Raw genomic sequence first — 23,689 nt, 5'->3', positions numbered from 1 at the left:
ACTCCCTGTGTGTGCCTAATAATGTAAACACCGGGTAGTTATCTAACTGAATTTCAATATAGCCAATTTTGGAAATGGAACAGGTAAGCTGGGTCCAGGAGCATCTGTGGTATGTGAGGTCAGCTAATTGTGTGTTACAATTCAGTAGGATTTAAGTCTGGTGCATGGAGGTAATTTAAGTCTGGTGCATGGAGGTAAGCATCAAAATAGCTAGAGCCATTGCAAAGTGCCAGACCTAGCTGCTGCACAGGCATTGTTTCAGGCTAAGGCAGGCTAACTGGTGCAGAGGCACTGTTTCATTAAGACAGGCTTAAATGGGTTAAGAGCCAGCTGCGGCAGGGTTGATGGATGAGCCTTTTTCATGTCACTCAAGCATGACCTAGGGTTCTGATCTACATTTGAATGATCACTTATTTTACTTCCTAGGGCAAATTTTCATCTTGGACTGACTGTCTCTGCTACCTCTTGATTCTCTTGCTATGCACTTTCCCCCTCTTCACTTGCTATCAGTTCAAATTTGTTTAGAAAATGCAAATTACATGAAATACTAATCCTGGAAAACAATCAGAAAAAACCCTCAATCTATGATCCCTTTTCCCCACAAGTCTCCTAAAAGTTTTCAGAATAAATTTTATACTGTCTATACCATACCCCTCATTTGTTGTGATTCATGAAAATAGTTGAAGACTCACTTGTCTGAGAGAGAGACGTATTGGGTCTTATAATACATTTTCATTGTATCCTATACAGCCTGGAAAGCAAGCCAGGTTGTTCAGGTATCAGGGGTTTAATTTCTTGGTTTCAGGCCTATCTTAGCAAGGGAGAAATCACCATTCTGGTACCCACCCAGAGAACATGAAGTCTTGTTAACTACTGTTGACGTGCCAGTTACCAAATACTGAGAGAAGGCTGGCTTACAGAGTAGAAATTTAATACTATTGAGAAAGGGACCCTTTACAGGTGCTTAAGGTGGGAGACTAAACAGAGCCATCTCAAAGGCATGCCTGACTTCCTAGTGCTATCTGAAGAGCTATAGCTGCAGAGAGAAGGCTAGAATTATTCTGAAAGTAGGAATTACATACATCATATGAATGATGAGGAGGTATTAATTAGCAAATTCCTAAGTTGACACTTTCATCATGAAGGCTAATAATGTTGTCTAAGTATGCATGAACTACTGGCTAAACTTGACTTCTGAGAATGGTGGATAGAACACAGGTGGAGTAAAGGTGCTCACAGAATACAAACATGCCAATTATTCATAGGTAGTAATGGTCTTTTTCAAAGTGGAACATCTTCCCTTTAAAAACCAGTTGTGGTAATTAAGGTGTAAAAAGGGTGCTTTTATTTACCTTACCATCTATCTATGTATGTTACTGTATTTCGGGATTTGTCTAAAAGATAGGATGAATATTTTGCTCTATTAGAATACATGGCCCTAGTCTCCTAGAAGTCAACCTTTGAAATCTTCTAAGGGACAACAGTAGTATATGATGTAAACCCCTAGGATTTAAGAGACAGCATGCCCTCTGTAGCTTTTGAAACAAGCTATCAAATAAGTTATTGGACCACTGCTGATGTGTCTGCCAGGTTAACCTCATCTGAATAAATAACTTATGTTTCATATTTTAGGAAAAGATCTTTTTATAGTTAAAAATTTTAACTGCTTCAGGGTGCCTGGGTGGCTCAGTTAAACATATGACTCTTGGTTTTGGCTCAAGTCATGATCTTGAGACTCTCTCTCCCTTGCCCTCTGCCCCCCCCCCCAATATAGAAATCTTAAAAAAAAATCTAAGTTGCTTCAGTTAGAAAGTGCTAATTCTTGCAGTGCTATAATTTTAAGATTAACAAGCCATTTATAATGTCTGAGGGAATTAATTATGTCATAGTATATTTATGATTAAATGTTGCAATCATGGGAACCCTAACTATTGCACAACCTTTCCCATGTCTTACATGGTTTAGCATTTTGCATTTCTTTTTTTTTTTTGCATTTCTAAAAAGTGCATTTGCACATAAGAATTCATTGACTTCACAACTCTATAACACAGATGAATTTTACTCCAAAGTAAGTGCATATGTGTATACGTGTATACCACATTCTATTAGGCCAGTATTTCCCTTCTACCAAAATCAGACAAAGACATCACAAGGCAAGAAAACTATGGATTGATACCCTTTATGAATAAAGATGTAAAAATCCTTAACAAAATTCTAGCAACCCAAACTAGCAACATATAGAAAGGATTATACATCATGACCAAATAGGATTTACCCATGAATGAAAGGCTGGTTTAACATATGAAAATCAATAAGTGAAATACATCATATTATTAGAAGTTTAAAAACCCACGTAATCATCCCCATAGACATGGAAAAAGTGTTCCACAAAATTCAAAACCTGTCATGATAAAAAGTGCAACAAACTAGAAATTGATGGGAGCTTCTCAACCTGATAAAAGCATCTATGAAACCTTACAGCTAATATATAAAAGCACTTTCCCCCTAAGATCAGGAACAAAACAACCATGTTGCTTTCTCCACTTGTATTTAACATTGTGTTAGAGGTTCTAGCCAGGGAAATCATGCAAGAAAAAGAAATACAAGGTACCCTTGTTGGTAAGAAAGAAGTAACACTTTCTCTTTAAGGATGATGTGACCTTATATAAAGAAAATGCATAGGAATCCACTGAAAAAACTATTAGTGCTGATAAATGATTCTAGCAAGGTTTCAGGCTATAAGATCAATGTACAATATATAAAAAAGTTGTGATATTTCTGTACACAAGCAAAGAATACTCCAAAAATGAAATTAAGGAAACAATTTCATGTAAAACAGCACTAAAAAGACTAGAATACATAGTAACTAATTTTGAAAAGTAGCTTAAGACCTGTATACTGAAAATGACAAAACATCATTGAAATACATTACAGATGACCTAAATAAATCTATGTGTTATCTTCTATGGATCAATAGATTTCATATTATTAAGATGGCAATGCTCCCCAAACTGAACTCCAGATTCAATGCAATCCCTAACAAAATCTCAGCTGGTTCCCCCCACCCCCAGAAATTAGCAAACTTATCCTAAGATTTATACAGAAAAACAAGAAACCCAGGATAGCCAAAATGATCTTTCAAGGTTGGAGAACTCATACTTCCTGATTTCAAAATTTACTACAAAACAGTAATAATTGAGATAGTGTAGTATTAGCAAAGGATAGACATATACATTAAAGGAATAAAATTGAAGGTTTAGATATTAATCTTTACAGTCATGACCAACTGATTTCCACCAAGGGTGTCATGACAGTTCAGTGAGGGAAAGAATGGTCTTTTCTTTTCTTTTTTTTAAATTTTTTTATTTATTTATGATAGTCACACACAGAGAGAGAGAGAGGCATAGACACAGGCAGAGGAAGAAGCAGGCTCCATGCAGGGAGCCCGATGTGGGATTCGATCCTGGGTCTCCAGGATCGTGCCCCGGGCCAAAGGCAGGCGCCAAACTGCTGCGCCACCCAGGGAATCCCAAGAATGGTCTTTTCAATAAATGGTATTAGTGCTGCTGGATATTCACAGACAAAAGAATGAAGCTGGACCCCTATCTCACATCATACACACAAATAAACTCAAAATAGGTCAGAGACCTAAATGTAAGAGCTAAAATGAAAAAGCTCTTAAGAGAAAATATAGGAGTGAATCTTTGTGACCCTGGATTAGTCAATGGTTCATTAGGAAAAACACTAAAAGCACAAGTGACAAAAGAAAAATAAAGTGGACTACATCCAAAAAGACTTTTTTGTGCTGTCAATGATAGCATCCAGGAGGTAAAGAGGCAATCCACAGAATGGGAGAAAGTATTTACAAGTCATATACCTCATAAAGGATTTGCATCTAGAATAGATAATGAACTCTTATGACTTAGTAATGAAAAGGAAATCCAACTTTTTTAAATAGGCAAGGGACTTCAATAGATATTTCTTTTTTTAAAGATATTTCTTCATAGAAGATCTATAAGTGATCTACATGAAAAGATGCTCAACATTATCAGTCACTAGGAAAATGAAATCAGAATCACAATGAGGTACCACTCTAATTCCATGAGGATGGCTATAATCAAGAAGACAATTACAAGGGTTAAGGAGGATGTGGAGGAAAGTAGGACCCTCATATGTTTCTGGTAGAAACATAAAGTGGTGCAGTCACTGTGGAAAACAGCTTGGTAGTTCCTCAAACTATCAAACACACAGTTGCCAATGACCCAGTAATCCCACTCCTGGGTAGATGCCCCCAGGGGATTAAAAAAAATGTCCACACAAAAAACTGCATGAATATTTAGAAGTAACATTAAGTGGGAACCAAAATGTTCACCAACTGATGAATAAACAATATGCTGACTAGTCACACAATGGTCTATTACTTTGCAATGAAAAAGGAACTGAAGAACTGATACAATGCTACAACGTAGATGAACTCTGAACACATGACGCTAAATAAAGTCAACCACAAAAGACCACATATTAAATGGTTCCATTTATATGAAGTGTTGAGAAAAGGCAAATCTTGGAGACAGAGAACCGATTACTGGGAAGAATGAGGAATCAGTGCTAACAGGTCCTGGGTTTCTTATCTGGAGAAAAAAATGTTCCAAAATTATAATGTGGTAATGGCTGCAAACCTGTGAATATTCTATACAATATGGAAATGTATACCATAAATGGATGGATTATTTGGTGTCTTAATTCTATTTCAATAAAACCGTTTAAAAAAAAGCAATGTATGCATACTTTAGAGTTACCTATTTCATACCTTTCTTTGGCTTCCTTGAGTGCAGTTTTAAGCTTCTCCACCTTCTGGTTTTCCTCCCTTAGACAAAGCAGGAGCTGGCTCACAGTTAATTTCTCAAATTCCAAATAATTCCTTGCACCTTCTGTAGATTTGTTCCTACATCGAGAACAGTATAAAGATTAACAGGTTTTCATCAGAAAACACCAATGTCAAAGTGTCTAAGAATGGAACTGGAACCAACATAAAGGAACTTCTTTCCAGAACACTCTCCAAATAATTCTCATTTACAGACCAAACGCAGTTGGCCCTGTGACCACTGGGGCCATACTCCTCTGTGCTTTCCAAGAAAGGAGTGGGGGCTCTCGGGTAGGCTCACTTTGCATGCACACGCTCACTTTCTCCTAATAGCCAGTGTGCCCATAACATTAGACCCCAGTACCCATGGGAATGGTGGAGCAGAGGTGGCCCTGGTTTCTTGTGCCCGGCCTTCCTACAGAAGAGGAAAGTCACACAAAGTCTACGAGCAGGCGTGCAGCCTGGAGACATGCAGACCACCAGCCTTTCTCTAACTTTATATTCTCAAGTTAGGAGAAGAAAATAGTGTTTGTTTTTGATTTCAAGTAATTACAGCAGAGAAATATAGGCACTGTTGATAGATAATGTACAATATTTTCCTTGACTTTGAAATCTGATTACATCAAGAAGCTGTTGGATGATAAACAAAACCAGGACCACCGGTGCAGTAACTACACTTCCCGGGTGACTGCGCCGATGCTCATGGCACCTACTCCAGTTCACACCTCTTATAAACAGCCAGGATTAAATCCCAGTTCCAGACTCTGAACTCCATACCCAGAAATCAATCTCTGCCTCCTTAATATATTTTCAAATGAGGTAAGGAAGCTGTTACTAAAACATAACTGTGGCTCAGGGCACCTGGCTGGCTCATTTGGAGGGGCGTGGGACTCTTGATCGTGAGTTCAAGCCCCACGCTAAGTGTAGAGATCACTTAAAAATAAAACCTTAGAGAAAAAAAAACAAACAAACCTGTGGCTTAAAAGAGGAAGTGGTTTTGGCAGGTTGATATAAATGACGAGGAAGTGGCTTGGAAATTTCAAACAGGGCTTTCTTCCTTCCCACCACTTCCAGGAAAGTCTTTCGATATTAAAAAAGCAATACAGGGGAAAAGCTGAGGAACTGCTAACTAAGCTAGGGAGTAACTTTCATTTATACCAACTGCCCTGTTTGATGATAGAATACTATCTAACACTTATTTTCTCCCTGATGCAAGGGCTTGGGAGCATAAGTGGGGGAAAAAAAACTAGCCCATTTTCATGTTTTATAAGAACATTCGTCAAGTTATAGAAAAAAAGATACTAAAAGCCTTAGACAGAAAAGATTCCTAGAGAAATTTTCTGGTAACTGTCTCTTTCAAATAGACTAATACAACAGTAACCTGCTTACAGGGGATGAGTCAATAGCCTGCAATGGGGAGAGGCTCAAATGCCCAGCTCCTTTGCCATCTCTTCCTCCAAGCCCCTCTGCCATTTAAGATGTATGCTACCTAATATCTACTGGGAACAGGTCAACTTGAGACGCCACGGGTAAGACATCTGGCCACTGGGTAAGGCGGTGACTCAGAACACTCGCAGTCCTCACTAGAGATTACTCAGTATCAGTCACCTGGGCTTATCCTTGGGAATGAACAGGGAAGACAAAATGATAACATCCCACTTATCGAGCTGGACAGCCTGGTCCAGGTCAAATTGTGCTGATAAACAAATTAGGAAGCAGGAGTCTTTTGATGAAGGACAAGTTTGTCTTCACTTCTCATCTTATGGCAGATGAAATGAAATGCCTCTCAACAGAGTGGTGAGGGTTGTTAGCCCACAAAGGCATCACACATAGTGTTTATTCTCTGCCAGTTTGGGCTGCAACACCAAATCACATTCAAACCGACATTCTTAAAAGGCATAAGTTAGTAAGAATCAACTTGTGCAGCCAAGATGTTTGACCTCCCAGTGGCGAGCTGCAAGTGACAAGACTGCCCGAGGGTGTCTCCGACGGCCCTAGCCCTTCTTCACATACGTGTCAATGGAATCAGTTCTTGTAGGACCAGGACTTGTCCTGATTTCTCTCACTGCCACATCTGCTTCTCCTTCCTGTAAAGGCAGAAAATGAAAGGGCTTTAACATGATAATGTCTGCAAGACAAATTATGAAAGAGAAAAAGGCAAAAGATCAAGAATTTGATGACCTGCAACCCAAGGAACCTACCAACATTTAAATGCGAGATGTTTAAACAAGGTCAAGGAAATGGAATGGAAATCTACCCTTCTTCCCTCACCCTGCACATCCTGTCAGGATTATAAATATCTAGGCCAAGGTGTGAAGATTGGTGTCTCATCCAGAATAGTCAACCTGACCCCAAACACATGAAAGCTTATCTCCTCCCTCTCCTTGGCAGGTCCCTTCTCTCTCAAGTTAAGGTCATATAGAGCTAGTGACAACTCCACACGCCTTCCCTGTACAGGCCTTTAAAATGCAAAATGTCAGAACTTGCTGAAGCAATGCTGAAAAAGAGGCTGTCTTCTGTGGGCAAAGCTCCCAAAGCACAAAGTTGGCTCCTATCAGAAATGTGAACACATCGTGGGCCACTTAAGGAACAAGAAGTCTAAGACCAGTTAAATGATTTGAAAGACACTTATATTTTAATGAGCTAGCAGGAAAATCTTCCAAAAATGCACAAAGATGGTTCTAGATAATTCTGAATGCATACATTCTTCCTAAATCTTGGGCAATGTTTTCTAGTTTACAGAAGCCAGGCAAGAAAAGCATGTTTATGCTAAAAATAACTGTCAGTCATCAGATCAGTGAAGCAGCATATTATGCTAACTGTGCACCTCAAAGGAAGAAGCCTCATTTGGAAACTTCTCATCTGTTCTTTGGCCTCCCTGAATTTTGCCAGTTATTTGCAAAAGGTGAAAGCTATTTGATCAAACTTGTGTTTCATCATCTTTGGTTGTCTACAGAAGTGTGCTTTCCATCTGGTATTTCAATTCTCCTGATTTCAACTGCTATGAAGGCACCCAAAGATTTATTAGAGGGCATGGGGGGCCAAGGTATTAAGTGCCCTTTCCCCAGGCTGTTACTCTTTAGTGCAGCAAAAGAACTGGAAGGCAAAGGAAGTCATACGCTAATAATTCCAACACACCCAGGAGTTTGGCTTTTTACAAGCTCCCCAGATATTATCTACGAGGTACATGCTTCTTTCTCAGAGACGCTATCTCTTTTCCTATGTCAGATGTGCAGTTTGACAAAGCTAAAATGCCACAGTGTGTATCACAGAAGGTCTAATCCTTGTTTTTCTCCCTCACTATTCATGCAGCGACCATCACCTACCTGCCCTGCTCTTCATTTAGCCGGACCACCCACACACCCAGACTCGGTCACAACAGATGCTACTCATGCGCTCAAGAATGGCCCAGCGCACACCACATCACTGAGCTCACTTCAGTTTTGGTTTCACCAAAATGTGTCAGATGCAGGGATCCCTGGGTGGCGCAGCGGTTTGGCGCCTGCCTTTGGCCCAGGGCGCGATCCTGGAGACCCGGGATCGAATCCCACATCGGGCTCCCGGTGCATGGAGCCTGCTTCTCCATCTGCCTATGTCTCTGCCTCTCTCTCCTCTCTCTGTGACTGTCATAAATAAATAAATAAAAAAAAAATTAAAAAAAAAATGTGTCAGATGCTGTGGGCTCCCAACTCTGCTCCCGGAGGTGCCCGGAGGTGCCCGGGCAGCTGCTGTCAGAAGCGGGGGCAAAGCCAAGGTGGACCCTCAATCACAACCCCAGCGGTTCTGCTCGCTCTTTTCTCCACTTCTTGTTTTTAATAAACTGAGGTTCCTTGTAAGGCTGGTCTGAAAAAAGGGTTCTATAATTAACAAGTGTCTTAAAGGGCAGCCCCAGTGGAGCAGCGGTTTAGTGCTGCCTGCAGCCCAGGGTGTGATCCTGGAGACATGGGATCGAGTCCCATGTTAGGCTCCCTGCATAGAGCCTGCTTCTCCCTCTGCCTTTGTCTCTGAATCTCTCTCTCTCTCTCTCTGTGTCTCTCATGAATAAATAAATAAAATCTTAAATAAAAAAATCTTAAAAAAAAAAACTGTCTTAAAGTCAGTTCACTGCACTTGCTCAGGATTCTGCTCACCTAAGTGCAATGCCAGACACAGCTGAGGACCTGGTCTGAAAAAGTTTATGTTTTGGTTTTTTTTTTAAGATTTTATTTATTCATGAGAGACACACACACACACACACACACACAGAGAGAGAGAGAGAGAGAGAGAGAGAGAGAGAGAGAGAGAGAGAGAAAAGCAGAGATACAGGCAGAGGGAGAAGCAGGCTCCATGCAGGGAGCCCGATGTGGGACCCGATCCTGCATCTCCAGGATCACGCCCTGGGCTGAAGGCGGCACCACCCGGGCTGCCCTCTTTTGTTTTTTAGGTCAGACATAAAATGTCTAATTTGCCAGGACCTATGGGAAGGAAAAAGAAACTATCTCTTTTGTCATAAAAGGTAATCAATCGTCTTCCATTTCAGCCATGATAAACCTCACGAGAATTATATTACACTATTTTTTTGGGAGAGAGAGGGAGAGAGTGCTTGTGTGTGCGCGTGAGCAGGGGTAAGGACAGAGGGGGTGAGAGAATGCCAAGCAGGCTCCACACTCCAAGCATGATCTCATGACCCTGAGATCAGGACCTGAGCTGAAATCAGGAGTTGGATGGACACTTAACTGACTGAGCCACCCAGGTGCCCCAGGATTATGTGCTACTTAAAAACAAGAGCCAATTTATCTTGGCGATGTTGATGTTGAAACTTCTCCACTTTTTGGCTTCCATGTGTTGAAGAGACATGGGGTGTAATCTAGGTGTCTAGGTGAGGTTCTGTAATTTGCTTAAAACTGAATCAAAGCTGGGACACTCACAGCTATCCTGATTTCCACAAAGGAGTCTTCCGAGGGGCCGCCTGAGTTCAGCTTGAGCTGGAGTTCAGACACAATCCCCAGCAGATCGGCCTTTTCAGCTTGAAGATAGGCCACCTGGGTCTTCAGCTGTTCCACTTCCTGGTCTGCTTCTGCTTTGGGGGCTTTGAGGTCCCCAGCCGGGTCCTGGAAATGACAAGAAGAAAGTGAATCAAACTCACACCTGACCATCACACTCAAGTGTCCCCACACCCACTGGCAAGGCAGCAATGCCTTATGGTAGAAAATTCTAGCCTTTTCTAGGAGATCTATATTGATACATCAATTCTAATGGAAAATTTTACATTATTTTATTATAGCCAAACAATAGAAAGTTAAAACAACCTCATGCCAAGAAAGAGAAGCTTCCTCAGCCCACAGAATAATCTGATACAAAAATGACCAATCGGACTTTGTCAATGGTAGACTGTTAAGCTGTAGTCCAAAATGTCAAAAAGGACAAAAAGCTGCCAGAATCAACCTCTTGCCTTTTCTTTCTCTCCCACAGATGCAGACCCAACCGTACTCCTCCCCATACTTATCATGGGCAATCAGAAGCCAAAGGACCAAAATATTTCATTACTTGATACATGAATGGCAAAAGACCATGAAAAGTCCAAAATTCTCTCAGGCATGCAAGCTGGTGGCTATCATACTCTATGATGGTGTTTTTAGGTTGCTAAAAGTAACCCTGGGGAGAAATAAGAAAACTGAACATTCAGAGGGTGCTACCAAAGGTAAAAAAATTAACTTTCAGCCTATATAAACATTGGTAAGTATTCATATTTTACTAACACCAGTATGTATTGTGTTCCTCATTACAATTATTGCACATGACAAAGTTGTCAGAGATGGACCCTGCTTACATGAAGTGTTTTCACTCCGGGGTAGAGTAAACAGATTCCAGTCTACACCCTGCTAATCCCTGTGTGTGTTGCCTTGAGAAGATTCGCTTAATGTCTTGGGCTTGGTTTTCTTGAGTTAGGAAGATGAGGTGCTACATGGTCTCTGTGGTACCTTCCAGCTGTGACCTACTAGGCAGGCCTCTCTGATTTCCTCCTCAGGAAACTGTCACTGCTTTTCTGGGCATGGTGCCACCAGAAATATATACTTGAGATCATCAGAGAATGACAACACTTCAGAAAACTCTCTCTCACACACACCCATGCCTGTTGATAGATTTCCTAAGGAACTGCAAACAGACCCAAAGGCGGGGAGCAAAACCAAGAAAGCACCAGAAAGGACATGCATAAACCAGCTGGTCCATGAACTATTAAAACCTGGAAGGAAAGGTATTAACATGTATCATGGGAGCGCCCCTCACACCAGTGAGATCGTGCTCTTCCTTTACTGGGAGTGTTCTCTTGCCAGGAAACCACTACGGGCCTGAGAGAAAAGAACTCTTTGTGAGGCTGAAGAGGTAGGTGTGCAGCAAAAGGTTATCAGCCTCTGCATCCTCTCTAGGTAATGACTCATCTGAAAGAAATGTAAATGTGAAGGGGGTGGGGGAGATCAAAGAAGAGGTGCTTAGCCTGGAAATAGGAAGCAAGTGGGTAAGGGGAAGGCCATGCTTTTTTTAGGAATCTTTGCGTTTTCTTATTGGACCCCTTTGAGGACATTTTATGGATTTTTTTTTTCTCTTCTTTTTAAAGGGTGAGTGAGCATGTCAGCGAGGGTAGGGAGGAGCAGAGGGAGAGAGAGAGAATCCCAAGCAGGCTCCCTACCCAGTGCAGAGCCTGACGTAGGTCTTGATCTCATGACATTGAGATCACGACCTAAGCCGAAATCAAGAGTTGGATGTCCAACCAACTGAGCCACCCAGGTGGCCCAGAATGGATTTTTAAAACCACCCTGGTATAAGAGTAGGAAACAGAGTTTTAAGCAAGTGTCCAAGGACCAGGGATATAAGATGATCCTAGAATCGCAGACTTGTCAGGTTTTGTTTTTTTGCAATGGTAAGGATCCCTTCACCATTGTTTGGAAATTCTGAATCTACTTGATTGGCCATAAAACAATTCACAAATTAACATTTTAAATCTCTCTTCATTTTACTACTTGAGACTCTTTCCATTCCCTTCTTAGACTAGAAGTCACACGTTTTAATCTCTCTGATCAACCTCAATTCCACTATTTGTTACTGTCTTTTCCACTTTTGAGTGCCGGCCATTGATTTTCATGCAACACAATGGCTCTCCTTCTTGTGTACTTGTATCATGTCTTCATCTTGCTGTCTGGCAAATCCGCCCAGACTAACATGCCATTTTAGAATCCTAGAGGAAACATCCATCTAATGACCTCTGCCTAGCAATTGGTACAATTAAAAGTTAAAAAGTTCTCTCTACAGATGCTTATAACGTATAATTCTGTGAAATGGGAAAGAACCATTAAAACCTCAGCCTTACCCTGAGGATCAGAAGGCAGATCTCCAAAAGAAATTCCCTAATCCTTTCCTTGTGTGGCATAGAACACATGAGAGGCCCTAGTGGCTGGAGGGGATTCCCTGGAGGAACAGCAGCAAGGATGGACAGCAAGAGTGAGACAAGTCAGAGGCTTTGAGAGCTTTAAGTCAGGAAGATGAGAGCCTCAATTTTACAAATCACCTCAACCGGTCCATGAAATAAAAATTAAAGAGACAGGGAGGTAATAGGCAGGCCTGGAAGGCACATTTTGGGGGGAGAAAGCTGATGACCAAGGGTTTTAAAGACCCATAAATATCTCTCTGTCCAACATACCTCTGTCCCAAGGACTCACTTCTGAGTCCTGCTTTTGCTTATGGCTTGTTTCACCTGATCTTCTGCACTGAAAGTTGTTGTCTAGAGCTCTAGCTTCTGTTCTCAACTTCTTCTAATACTAGGACTTTTTCGGAAAACCCATAGGCAGACTATTTCAAGCAGACAAACTGCTTCCGGAAGGCTCCTCAATATGACAGGTCCCACCAGGCTGATGACAACTGTCAGTTCACATCCCCAAAGCCAAAAGAGGAAAACAGTGTAAGATATTTTCTTCCAGGGAGCAGAAAATTATTCATACATCCTAGGTCATCATTTCTTCAGAGTATCCTATCTTGAAAATATTTAGATACTAAGAGATTTCCCCCAAAGAAGTGACTTAGTGTTCTTTGAAGTGTAAGACATCAGATGTGATAAATCTAATCAACAATGAGTCATTTCCTATGCAAATGTAAGTATATTAAAGCAGAATGTTCACATCATCCCATGAGCAGGGACTGATGAATAAAGCACTGACATAAACCACAATTTCTCTAACAACTTTTCATTCTTCACGTTATTCTGTATCATCCTTTTTTGTTATTTCTTCTTATTTTTCTTTGTTTGCATACTTTACCCAAGAAATAAGAGATCAACAGGGTTCAAGGTATCTCAAGGAAAATCACTGATGTCTGGGATTCTATCCTTCAGGGGGCTGCTAAGTTCTAGGTTGGGAAGGAACGGCAGATGTGCACCCTAATGAACAATATCCAGTGAGCCTTAGAATGTGGGCAGATGGTTCACATGTGTTTTTTTTTTTTTTAATTTTATTTATTTATTCATGAGAGACCAGAGACAGACACAGAGAGGCAGAGACACAGGCAGAGGGAGAAGCAGGCTCCATGCAGGGAGCCCGACATGGGACTCGATCCTGGGCCTCCAGGACCACACCCTGGGCTGAAGGTGGCGCCAAACTGCTGAGCTACCTGGGCTGCCCTCACATGTGTTCTGATACATATTTTTTCACTGACATCTTTGACATCCACTCTTGGCTACGGGCACATTTCTCAGATTCTTTGGGTCAATGAAAATGTGACAACCTGATAGCCTTCTATCACAACATGACATATGTCATGCCATTTCTCAAAAGCAGACGTAAAATGTAAAGGGAGGAATCTCTATTTTAGGCTTGGGGAAAGGATAAGATCAGTAAATAAAATTTCTGAGTAACAGACTTTTAAAATGTTATTTTATATCAAAGAGAAACTAGAAACTAACACTTGGATGGTTCTAGGCAGAGGTTTTCCTGCATCATCTATAATGAATACAAAATACTGATTGATGACTACAACCTTCTTTTGACTATAATCAATATGGTCAAAACCGTACAAATTTCCTTCCCCCAACAGAGATTGTACACGACCCTTGATATTGCAACCAACCTTCTCAGCAAGAACAATTCTTTCAAGACGATGCAAAATACTCATCTAGCCTGAACCATGAAAGGTTTTGATCTAGAAGTCTAGACAAGTGAGATTACACTTTAAATATTAATCAAATCAAATCAAATCACAACTGATCAGTCTGCTCACCTTAAGAGACATCTTTGTTTTCCCTTTTAGTTTTTCAAGTTCTTCCTTCAATTTTTCATTCTCATGACTCAAAGCCATGAGGCGTTCTTTGGCTTCTTTGCTCTGTACCTCAAAATAAAGGCGTTCTTCCTTCTGCTTCTCTGTCCAGGCTGAAAGCTCCTCAAATCGCCCTTTCATCGCCTGATTATTTAGTTTCATGGCTTCTGCATGGGGTTCGGAATGAGATTGTCCTACATCAGTATCGATTTGATGAATCCAACCTCCAAGACCACCCTCACACATAGTTCTATATCTAAAGACGCCATGCTTGGCCTGGACCCCAGGGTTGGCCAGAAAAAGACCAAGGTGGGTGGTTTTTGCTTCCAGATAGGACTAGGGCATCTAGTGTCATTTCCAGTGCTTCAAAGACTCCAGAAAACAAAATGGGTTTGGGTACCTCCACTACAGCTCACATGCTAGAGGACTCATTTGAACACTAGTCCTGCCAGAGGCCATGGCCTGAGACAAAGGATGCCTTCTGTGAACTATTTAGGACTAACTCTGTAAAAATAGTAGCCTTTCTTCCTGTTTCTTTCTAAATGGACTACATGTCATTATGCCATTTGCCTGAGGTATGCAAGTGCTTTTTATTCTTACCTGTATCTCAAACTGAACAATGGAAACAATTTTAGTCTTACCAAAAGCTAAACTCTGCTCTTGCTCCTGCTAGTGAAACAGAGAGGAGGGAATGCAACAACAAGCCTTTTTGCAAAAATATTTCATTCACCAAGGTCCAGGGTGAATGAAGAAACATAGGGGCCAGATGCTGCTCACCTTTGAGCTGATGGTTCTCAGTTAGAAGCTCCTTCATCTGCTGCAGCAGCTCCTCTGGAGTGAAGGTGTCCAGGTTTGCGTGAGCCAGATTGGGGGGTCCATTTCCTGTGGTTTCATTGGAGCTGTCCCCCTTTGCAGTCAGGCAGCTAAGCGGTTGGTGGGACATGGCAGTAGGACCTATGGAAATGTCACAACCTGAAAATAGAGCCATCTTCTCTCAGCAAGGGGTCTCCCTACAAGTCCCACAGATCCACTGGCAATTGCTCTTCAGTATTCCAAAAGCTGTCTATTTCCTCTCCAATTGTATTTTGGACATTTTTGGTTCTTCCTTCCCCCCACCAAAGATTTTATTTATTTATTCATGAGAGACACAGAATGATAGAGGCAGAGACACAGGGCAGAGGGAGAAGCAGTCTCTCTGCAAGGAGGCTGATGTGGGACTCAATCCCAAGACCTTGGGATCATGATCTGAGCCCAAGGCAAGACACTCAACCACTGAGCCACCCAGGTGCCCCTGGTTCTTCCTTTTAAACAAAAAAAGTGTATTCTAGCTTTAGTGTGTCTGTGGGTGTGGTGAGGGGCCACTAGATGGAGGAGGGAGAGAAGACGATGATATCATGAGACTTGGGAATCCAAGAGAGGAATTCAAGAAAGCTTCCATATATTCGTGCATGTGGGTAAAGGATCCTTAAATTGGTTTTCCTATGCAAATCTTTAAAGCTCAGCTCTTTTTATTTTGGCCGAAACTGTTGCAAAATCTCCATATTTTATCTCTTGTATTTTTGGCTAAGTGGAAAGGGAGAACAAACATATTTTGGATGCTTACTATGTGCTGAATCACCGCACCAGACATGTCAGTTTCTAATCCTCACTAAAACCCAACTGGATAGTTATTTTCTAGGATATGGAGCTGAATTCACAGAGGCTTTATAGCTCAGCCAAGGTCACTTAACAAGACATGCAACAATATTGACAATATTGTTAATTAACAAGACCAAAACCCAGCCACGTAATACAATAAAGATGCTACTGAATATTTATGCTTCCATATTTGATAATTCTGCAAGGCATACTAAAAAGACTAAGGTATCGTGCTCACTTACTGCATGTCCTGAGAATATTTTAAGCATACCACTTCATTTTGTACAGGGGTCAATGTGGACATAAATAAGATAGACAAGTGTATCCCAAATCCACTTAGTATGTGCTTCCACCTGGGCATACACAGGAATCTGACAACTGGTGACATGCTACAGGCAAATATTTTCTTTTTCTTTTCTGTACTTCATGAAGATGATGATAAGCCTTGTCATGAAAGATGGAGAGAGATAAGTGCACTCTGATACATCACTGTATCATTAACATCTAAGAGTCATTCTTGCTGGCCATATATTAAGATGCAACCAAACACACAGGGTGTGGTGCTTCCTCCCCGCCCCCCCAACTGGAAGCAACGCCTAAGGGTTCTCTGGAGGTCCCTGGACTCAAGAGCCTGGTGACTTGCTTTTGTTTTGTTCATTTTTTTTTTTAAGATTTTATTTATTTGAGAGAGAGAGAGACAGAGCACGCACACACACAAGCTGGGGGAGGGGCAAAGAGGGAGGAGAGACAGAAGCAGGCTGAGCAGGGAGCCCGATGGTGACCTGCTTTTGGTCTGAAGGAGCCTGCAGGCCATGAGAGACAGTACTACCGTGGCTCTTCTCCCCAGAGCAGCCATCTGAAGAATGGTAGCCCCATGAAATGCTTTAATGAGGGTGGCAATCTTAGGAAGTGAAAAACACTGATGAGGCATATTATTCAACTATGAGCCTTAGAAGGTATCTGTTTCAGGCGTTCTAATGCATTTAGAAAAGAGATTATGCTGAAGTGTGCTCTTAGCATTCAGTGGCTAGAAGAGACTGCTTCTCCCTCCCCCCCCCCAATAATTTGTATAAAATAATTTAGACAAAAGTAATTTGGAGAAAGCCAGTTTCTGGCTTTCCATAAAATTCATTTTTGCACAGTATGATGTTAGAGCTAATATTCACAAACGTGGGTTTTTACTAAATAACAGGAATACTAAAGAGACCTACCCTGGCAGTGTGCCCCAACATTTATAGCAGCAGTGTCCACAACCGCCAAAATATGGAAAGAGCCCAGATGTCCACTGAAAGATGAATGCATGAAGAAGAGGTGGTATATATATATATATATATATATATATATATATATATATACAATGGAATACCACTTAGCCATAAAAAGAATGAAATCTTGCCATTTGCAACAATGTGGATGGAACTAGAGGGTATTATGTTAAGCGAGATAAGTCAGTCAGAAGAAGACAAATATCATATGATTTCACTCCTATGTGGAATTTAAAAAACAAAACAGATAAACATAGGGGGAGGGTAAGAAAAATAAAATAAGATAAAAACAGGGAGGGACACAAACCATAAGAGACCATAAGAGACTCTTAACTCTAGGGAAGAAGCTGAGGGTTGCTAAAGGGGAGGTGGGTAGGAGAATGGGGTAAATGGGTGATGGGCTTCTTAATGAAGGGCACTTGATGGAATGAGCACTGGGTGTTCTTTTTTTCTTTTTTAAAATACTTTATTTGAGATAGAGGGAGCACAAGTGGAGGGGGAGTGGAAGAAGGAGAGGAAGAAGCAGGCTCCCTGCTCAGCGCTGGGGCCTGTTCCCAGGACGCTGAGATCATGACCTGAGCTGAAGGCAGACACTTAGCCCACTGAGCCACCAGGAGCCCCAGCACTGGGTGTTCTAGGCAGCTGATGAATCACTAAATTCTACCCCTGACACAAATAATACACTACATATTAACTAAATTGAGTTTAAACAAAAAAAATTTTTTAAATCCTTACAATGTGGATCATTTACTTGTCAACATTCAATTTGCTCAGGTATTCAATGATTATAACACACTTTGCAAAAGTAAATGGAAACATTCAATAGATGTTTTTTAAAAGAAGTTCCTAAGCAGTTCTCTTCCAGTGTGTTTAGTTTCATTTTATTATATACACATTTCTCCTTAATGTTTTTTCCAAGAGAGAGGAAAAGGGAGAGATGGAGAGAAGAGAAAAGGGCAGGAGAGGGGAGAAAAGAAAGATTTTCTCTTGAAAATTATCCAGGTATTGTTCTTCTTCGACTTTCCTTTGTGCCTCCTTTAGACACAACCACAGTAAAGTTAAAAATTGGTTCTACCGGTTATATCAGTGCTCCTACCTTTATCAGGTTGCCCAGATATTAGGAGGACAGAAGGGGAAAAAAAACAGGGTTATGCTAAGGCGGACAGTAGAAAAAACAGAGTGCCTCAACTAAATGTGTGACCTCTTATGGTAATTTAGTGACTTGTCTAACAAATGATGATTCTTACATTTGCATTCAGCTCAAAAAGCAAATGAAAAGTATTCTTGAGTTTCTAGGAAGGCCCAACCCTACCATCCAACACATACACCCCAGCACCATTATGGCCATGCCACCCTCTCTCACTAATACATATGCCTGTCCTAATCATTGCAAACACTTCATTTTCCAGCACTGTGAGGAAAAATTATTTGGTAATTGAAATGTCAGAGTAATAAGAAGTTAACATATATGCCAAACATAAGCATGTAAATACTTACTACCAAATTTTTACCAAAAGCAATACATTTGATTTTTGGTGGCTCAAAGAGCATATGATGATTTTAGGTATTTTGGGGGCATCATTATGAGTTACGAATACACTAAGTGAAATATCTATTGGTAGAACACCCATCAGAGAAAGCTGAATTTTCTAAATCTTTAAACATCATCTTAAGCTATTTTCAATTGAACACAGAGATGCATTATAAATTCTTTTTTTTTAATTTATTTATGATAGTCACACACACAGAGAGAGAGAGAGAGAGGCAGAGACACAGGCAGAGGGAGAAGCAGGCTCCATGCACCGGGAGCCCGACGTGGGATTCGATCCCGGGTCTCCAGGATCGCGCCTTGGGCCAAAGGCAGGTGCCAAACCGCTGCGCCACCCAGGGATCCCTGCATTATAAATTCTTGCACATATCTTCAAAGGTTATAGAAATTGAAACTAAGCCATTTATTCCAAGGTTCTATCTGGTAACAGAATTTCTTTTTTCTTTTTTTAGTAACAGAATGTCTCATAAAAATCCAACTAATCTGGATCTGAAATGTGTCAGTTTTTTCTTTGTTCTTCTTCTTTTTTTTAATGTAAACTCTATTATGTCCAACATGGGGCTTGAACTTACCACCTTGAGATCAAGAGTCGCAAACTCTACCAACTGAGCCAGCCAGGCACTCCTGAAATGTGTCATTCCTAAGCTAAGGTGGTATTTAACTACAGAAGGGTGAATTAATTTAGCACAGGATTTGCCAAGATTTCACCAGTAAGGAAGAAGGCAAACCACCTGGAATGTGGAAGAGCAATAGCAAAACATCTTGGATTTTATTCTCAGATCTGTTTGAATTCTTAAATGTCAGTTTTACTTTCACAAGTCAAGTAATTATATCAATGACCTGACTTTGTGGATGTGAGCATGAGCTTAAATCTTATTTCTGAGGTGGCCTTACAAATGATCCACTCCAACTAATTCGATGCAAAAATGTCTTATCTGGTCTCCACGGAAGATGGTCATATAGACCAGGCATGAAAGGCTTCAATGACAGAAGATATGAGCAATGACTAGCAGGCAACAGCCCGTTCTATTGGAGGACCACTACCATTGTCAGAAAGTCATTTTGTATCAAACAAAAATCTGCCTTATGCGGACTTCTACTCCCTGGACATTGGACCAACCAGCATAATACAAAGTAAGTCCAGGCCCTTACCCTGCTATGGCTGACGTTCCAAATTTGCTTAATAAGCATTCACAGGCTTAATCCGCACATGGATAAATTAATTTTAAACAGTGCAAACCTATTTCTTGATCAGAAACAATAAGTGGCTATTGACAAATTCTGGTTTGGGATCATGAGAGGGCTGAGGAAGAACCCAAGATTGCATCAACTAAAATTATCATCATCCTGGAAAAAGAACTCAAAGTATGTATCCTATTAAGAGGAAAAGAACTCAAAGTATGTATCCTTTTAAGAGGGTAAGAGAAGCTCCTACGCCAGAAATGGTATTCTGATTTGGTAATTCGCTAACATACAGAAAATGGAAATCGATTTAACCTTATCACATAATGCAGGAGCCTGGGAGTGTCTTGATGCTCCATTCGAGTCTGAGGGGTGACCAAGTGCTGGCACTTGCACCTCCCTCCCATCCCTGCCAGCTCAGGTCAGGCCCTTCTTGTCTTGTCTCAATTACAGCAATGCTGCACTCCGCAGAGTACAGGATTTTTGTCTCTTTCGTCCACCACTGTGTCCCCAGTACCTAGAATACTTGCTGAATAGCCTCCTACGTGGTCTGACTCACCTCTTTACACTGCAGTCCCACTACCACCACGGTTTCTTTCCCAGGAGGAAGTCACTCTCCTGCTTAAAACCCTTCCCATACAGGACAGAGTTCCAGCTCCCAAATGAGAAAAACATGGCCTTTCAGAGTCTGGCCCCCACTTACCCACTGGTATCATCTCCCATCACCATGCCACTCACACGCAAGGCACATGAAAGAGTTCACAGTTCCCTGATTTTTTCTGCTTCTCTGCCCTTGTCTCTGTTTTGTTCTCCCCTCTGCACAAAATGCCTGGCCACAGTTTTGCTCTGGCAAATACTCACCAGACAGTTTCATGTCCGGCTGAAATGCATGTCCTGTGTTAAAGTTCTTTCCTCTAAGTACCCAGTAGCACTTGGCTCTTTCTGCAAAGTCCTATAATCCTCCCATTCCAGTCTATCTTGCATCAAACTTCAGCAAAGGTCTCTATTTTATTTTTCCTTGTGAGCGGCACATAGCAGGCTCTCAGTAAATGTTCGTTGAAATGAAATAAAAATACAGCGTAACGAGGTATTTTAAGGTCTAGCAATTGTAAAACACTTTCTGCTCTGTAGGTGACAAAGCCAGCGGTGCTAGTAGTATTTTTTTCTACAGCTCTACAGCACTCCTCTCCCGAATCTCGAACTCAACTTTCAGAACTTGTTTTGAAAATTAATACTCTTTCTTTTGCCATCCCCAAAAGATCTGGGTGTCATTTTGTAACACGCATTCTAGCATTCCATCCTCATATACATGTCAAACCTTCCAAATAATATTTTTCTCTGGATGAAACAGACTTCACTTTTTAAAAGACAGAGTTTAATTCCTTCCTTTTCATTTGGATTTACTAATCCCATTGATTCCAAAGAACATAACAAATAACCCAAGTCTCTATAAAATTTGGAAGGGCACCTGGGTGGCTCAGTGGTTAAGCATTCTGCCTTTGGTTCAGATCATGATCCCGGGATTCTGGGATAGAGTTCCAAATGAGGCTCCTCACAGGGAGCCTGCTCCTTCCTCCACCTGTGTCTCTCATGACTGGATAAATAAAATCTTAAAAAAAATTTCGGAAAAAGCAGGGCTAGGAGAAGAAAATACCCACGCATCCTTACTTAAGGGAGAAGGTTCTGTAGTACAATGGCCAATTCCTTTAAAGAATAAAGCCTGTTTTTGTTTTTTGGAGGATTTAGTTGGATTCCATAGCATAATATACAACTTGAGATCAGTTACAAAAAAAAAAAAAAAAGAGGCTATTTTTATAATGTTGTGTACCATGTACAAAGAACCACTAGAACTGGCCCAGTAGAAAAACAGATCAGTCACTTGGAAGATTCCAGTCACTGTCCTGTCTCTCCGGGCCACATTTAAACTTCACTTACCTTCTCCATTCCAGGACAGCTCCTGGCCTCAGCCTCTGCTCCAGGATCTTTCCAGCCCAGTACAAACTGGGCAAGCATATCCTGGGAGGTAGCCAGGGCTGCCTAGCTCTTCTCTCCCTCAGCAAAGAGCAGGGGGAGGAGCTGGCTCCTGTGTTAGTAGGGATGCCCTGCTCAACCAGATCTGAGGCTCTGAGGTCCCACCTAACACCACCTTCACTGGCCGACGGTTCTGTTTTCCAGTTCATCCTTCCACAGCTCTGGGGCATACAATTCCATACAACAGTTTTCCTGGAGGAGAAGGAGGAGGTGGAGGAGGAGGAGGAGGCCAGACCAGACTCTGGGTTTCGTTTTCTCCCAGCGATGTTTACTCCGCCTCCAGCTCACACCTTTCCGACAGTATAAACAATTCCTTTGGGGTTCTCAGCCTCCTTGAGTGTTCACCGTGTATGTCCGTACATGCACAGATACAGACATCGAGCTGGTGGTTGTTTCTCAAAGGTGTCCCTTTAACCACTCCCCACATAGAGAGGAACTGGCTGTACAATCATTCCCAAGCTGCGGGAGGATGTCACCCTTAAACCACCTCCGTGCCCTACAGAGGAAGTCACCTGCGGTCAGCCGGGCCGGTGAAAGAGCGGAGGGCCGCCCCGGCTGCCCTTTCCCACCAGGTCAGGATCCCCCCCACCCCGCCCCACCCCCGGGCCTGGAAACCCTCCCCCGGGCGGCGGCAGCGACGGGGGGTCTAGAGGACGCCCCATCCCCCGCCACCCACACCCCGACAGACTCGGGGTCGCAGGGAAAAGGGGGGTGGAGCCGCGGGAACCGCTTCCAAGGACGCAAGGGAGCTGCCGCGCCCCTGCCCGCCCCCGGCCCCGCTCACCCCTGCCCGCGCTCCGGCCTCGCTCGGGGTCACTGCTTCCTCGCCATGGTGCCCGCGGGGGGAGGGCTCCGGACCCGGATGCAGACGCCGACCTGGGCACCGGCGGGGGGCGGCGGCAGCGCGCTCGGGGAGCCTCGGGCGGACTCGCGGCCTCGCGACCCCGCCCAGCGCCGCTCAGCTGACCGCCGCGCCCGCCTCCCCGCCCCGCCGGGAATTTCCCGGGCCCCGCCCCCGAGGCCCCGCCCCGAGGCCCCGCCCACTCGCAGCCTCCGCCCACCACAGCCCTGCCACGAGGCCCCGCCCACCCGCGGGCCCCGCCCCCTCCTCCCGGGCGCGGTCCCCACCCGGCGTCTCTATCTTGGAGAGGTCGCGACCCGGGAAAGCTCGGCTACGCGGGCCCGTGAACGGCCGTAATCCGTCGTGCTCATTTAAATAAATTACCAATTAAAGGCTCTTGCGGAGTCGGTCTCCTCCGCTGGGGTCCCTCTAGGAGGCCGGAGCCGCAGGGGTCGCTGCGCCCCACGGTAAGAGGAGGACGTCCGAGGCATGCTTTGCGCGAACCCTCCACCTCTGTTAAAAGCCTTACATCTAGATGGAGTAAACTGAGCCTGCATGGCTTTCCATCCGACTTTGCCCTTAAAATAGACCTTTCAGGGCAGCCTGGGTGGCTCGGTGGTTTAGCGCCTGCCCTCAGCCCGGGGTGTGAGCCTGGAGACCCGGGACCGAGCCCCACATAGGGCTCCTTGCTTGGAGCCTGCTTCTCCCTCTGCCTGTGTCTCTGCCTCTCTCTCTCTGTCTCTCATGAATTTTTTATTTTATAAAAAAAGACCTTTCATTAAAAACACAAAGCCTGCAGGATTTTTGGTCCCAGGCGACAGGCCAACTGTTGACGCCGGCATGGTTGGGGTGCCCCTGGCAGGTGGGATTACTGGGGTGACCTGGATTGTTTAGGCAAGCAGAAGTATTGATCTACTGTAGCGGAGGAGGGAGGATGCCTCCGGATTAAGATGAAAAGGGAGGAAACCAGACGAGGAAGGAAAAAGAACCACAATAATTTGCATCCTAGGCACAGCGAGGAGGGCTGAGCAAGGACGCAG

General features: G+C 42.9%; 1 protein-coding gene across 4 annotated transcripts in view; it reads right to left on the bottom strand.

The window, feature by feature from the left end:
- OPTN (optineurin) overlaps positions 1 to 22,762 on the bottom strand; it is a 41,494-nt gene extending 18,732 nt beyond the window's left edge. The window contains exons 1-6 of one of the 4 annotated variants that reach the window (XM_055332065.1): positions 22,593 to 22,762; positions 14,921 to 15,115; positions 14,108 to 14,310; positions 9,772 to 9,954; positions 6,878 to 6,951; positions 4,811 to 4,945 (exon numbers count right to left, since the gene is read on the bottom strand). In XM_055332065.1, the coding sequence (XP_055188040.1) occupies positions 4,811 to 4,945; positions 6,878 to 6,951; positions 9,772 to 9,954; positions 14,108 to 14,310; positions 14,921 to 15,086 (761 nt within the window). In that variant the 5' untranslated portion in view covers positions 15,087 to 15,115; positions 22,593 to 22,762. Of the gene's footprint in view, positions 1 to 4,810; positions 4,946 to 6,877; positions 6,952 to 9,771; positions 9,955 to 14,107; positions 14,311 to 14,920; positions 15,116 to 21,712; positions 21,840 to 22,592 lie in introns of those variants that run through there. The other 3 variants (XM_055332064.1, XM_055332066.1, XM_055332067.1) reach the window with 3 other exon arrangements.
- Between the last annotated feature and the right edge of the window lie 927 nt (positions 22,763 to 23,689).

This window comes from Nyctereutes procyonoides, unplaced genomic scaffold, assembly GCF_905146905.1.
Source record: "Nyctereutes procyonoides isolate TBG_1078 unplaced genomic scaffold, NYPRO_anot_genome, whole genome shotgun sequence".
Lineage (NCBI taxonomy): Eukaryota > Metazoa > Chordata > Mammalia > Carnivora > Canidae > Nyctereutes > Nyctereutes procyonoides.
Note: the sequence above shows the minus strand (reverse complement) of the source record. Positions and strands in the feature narration are given on the sequence as shown.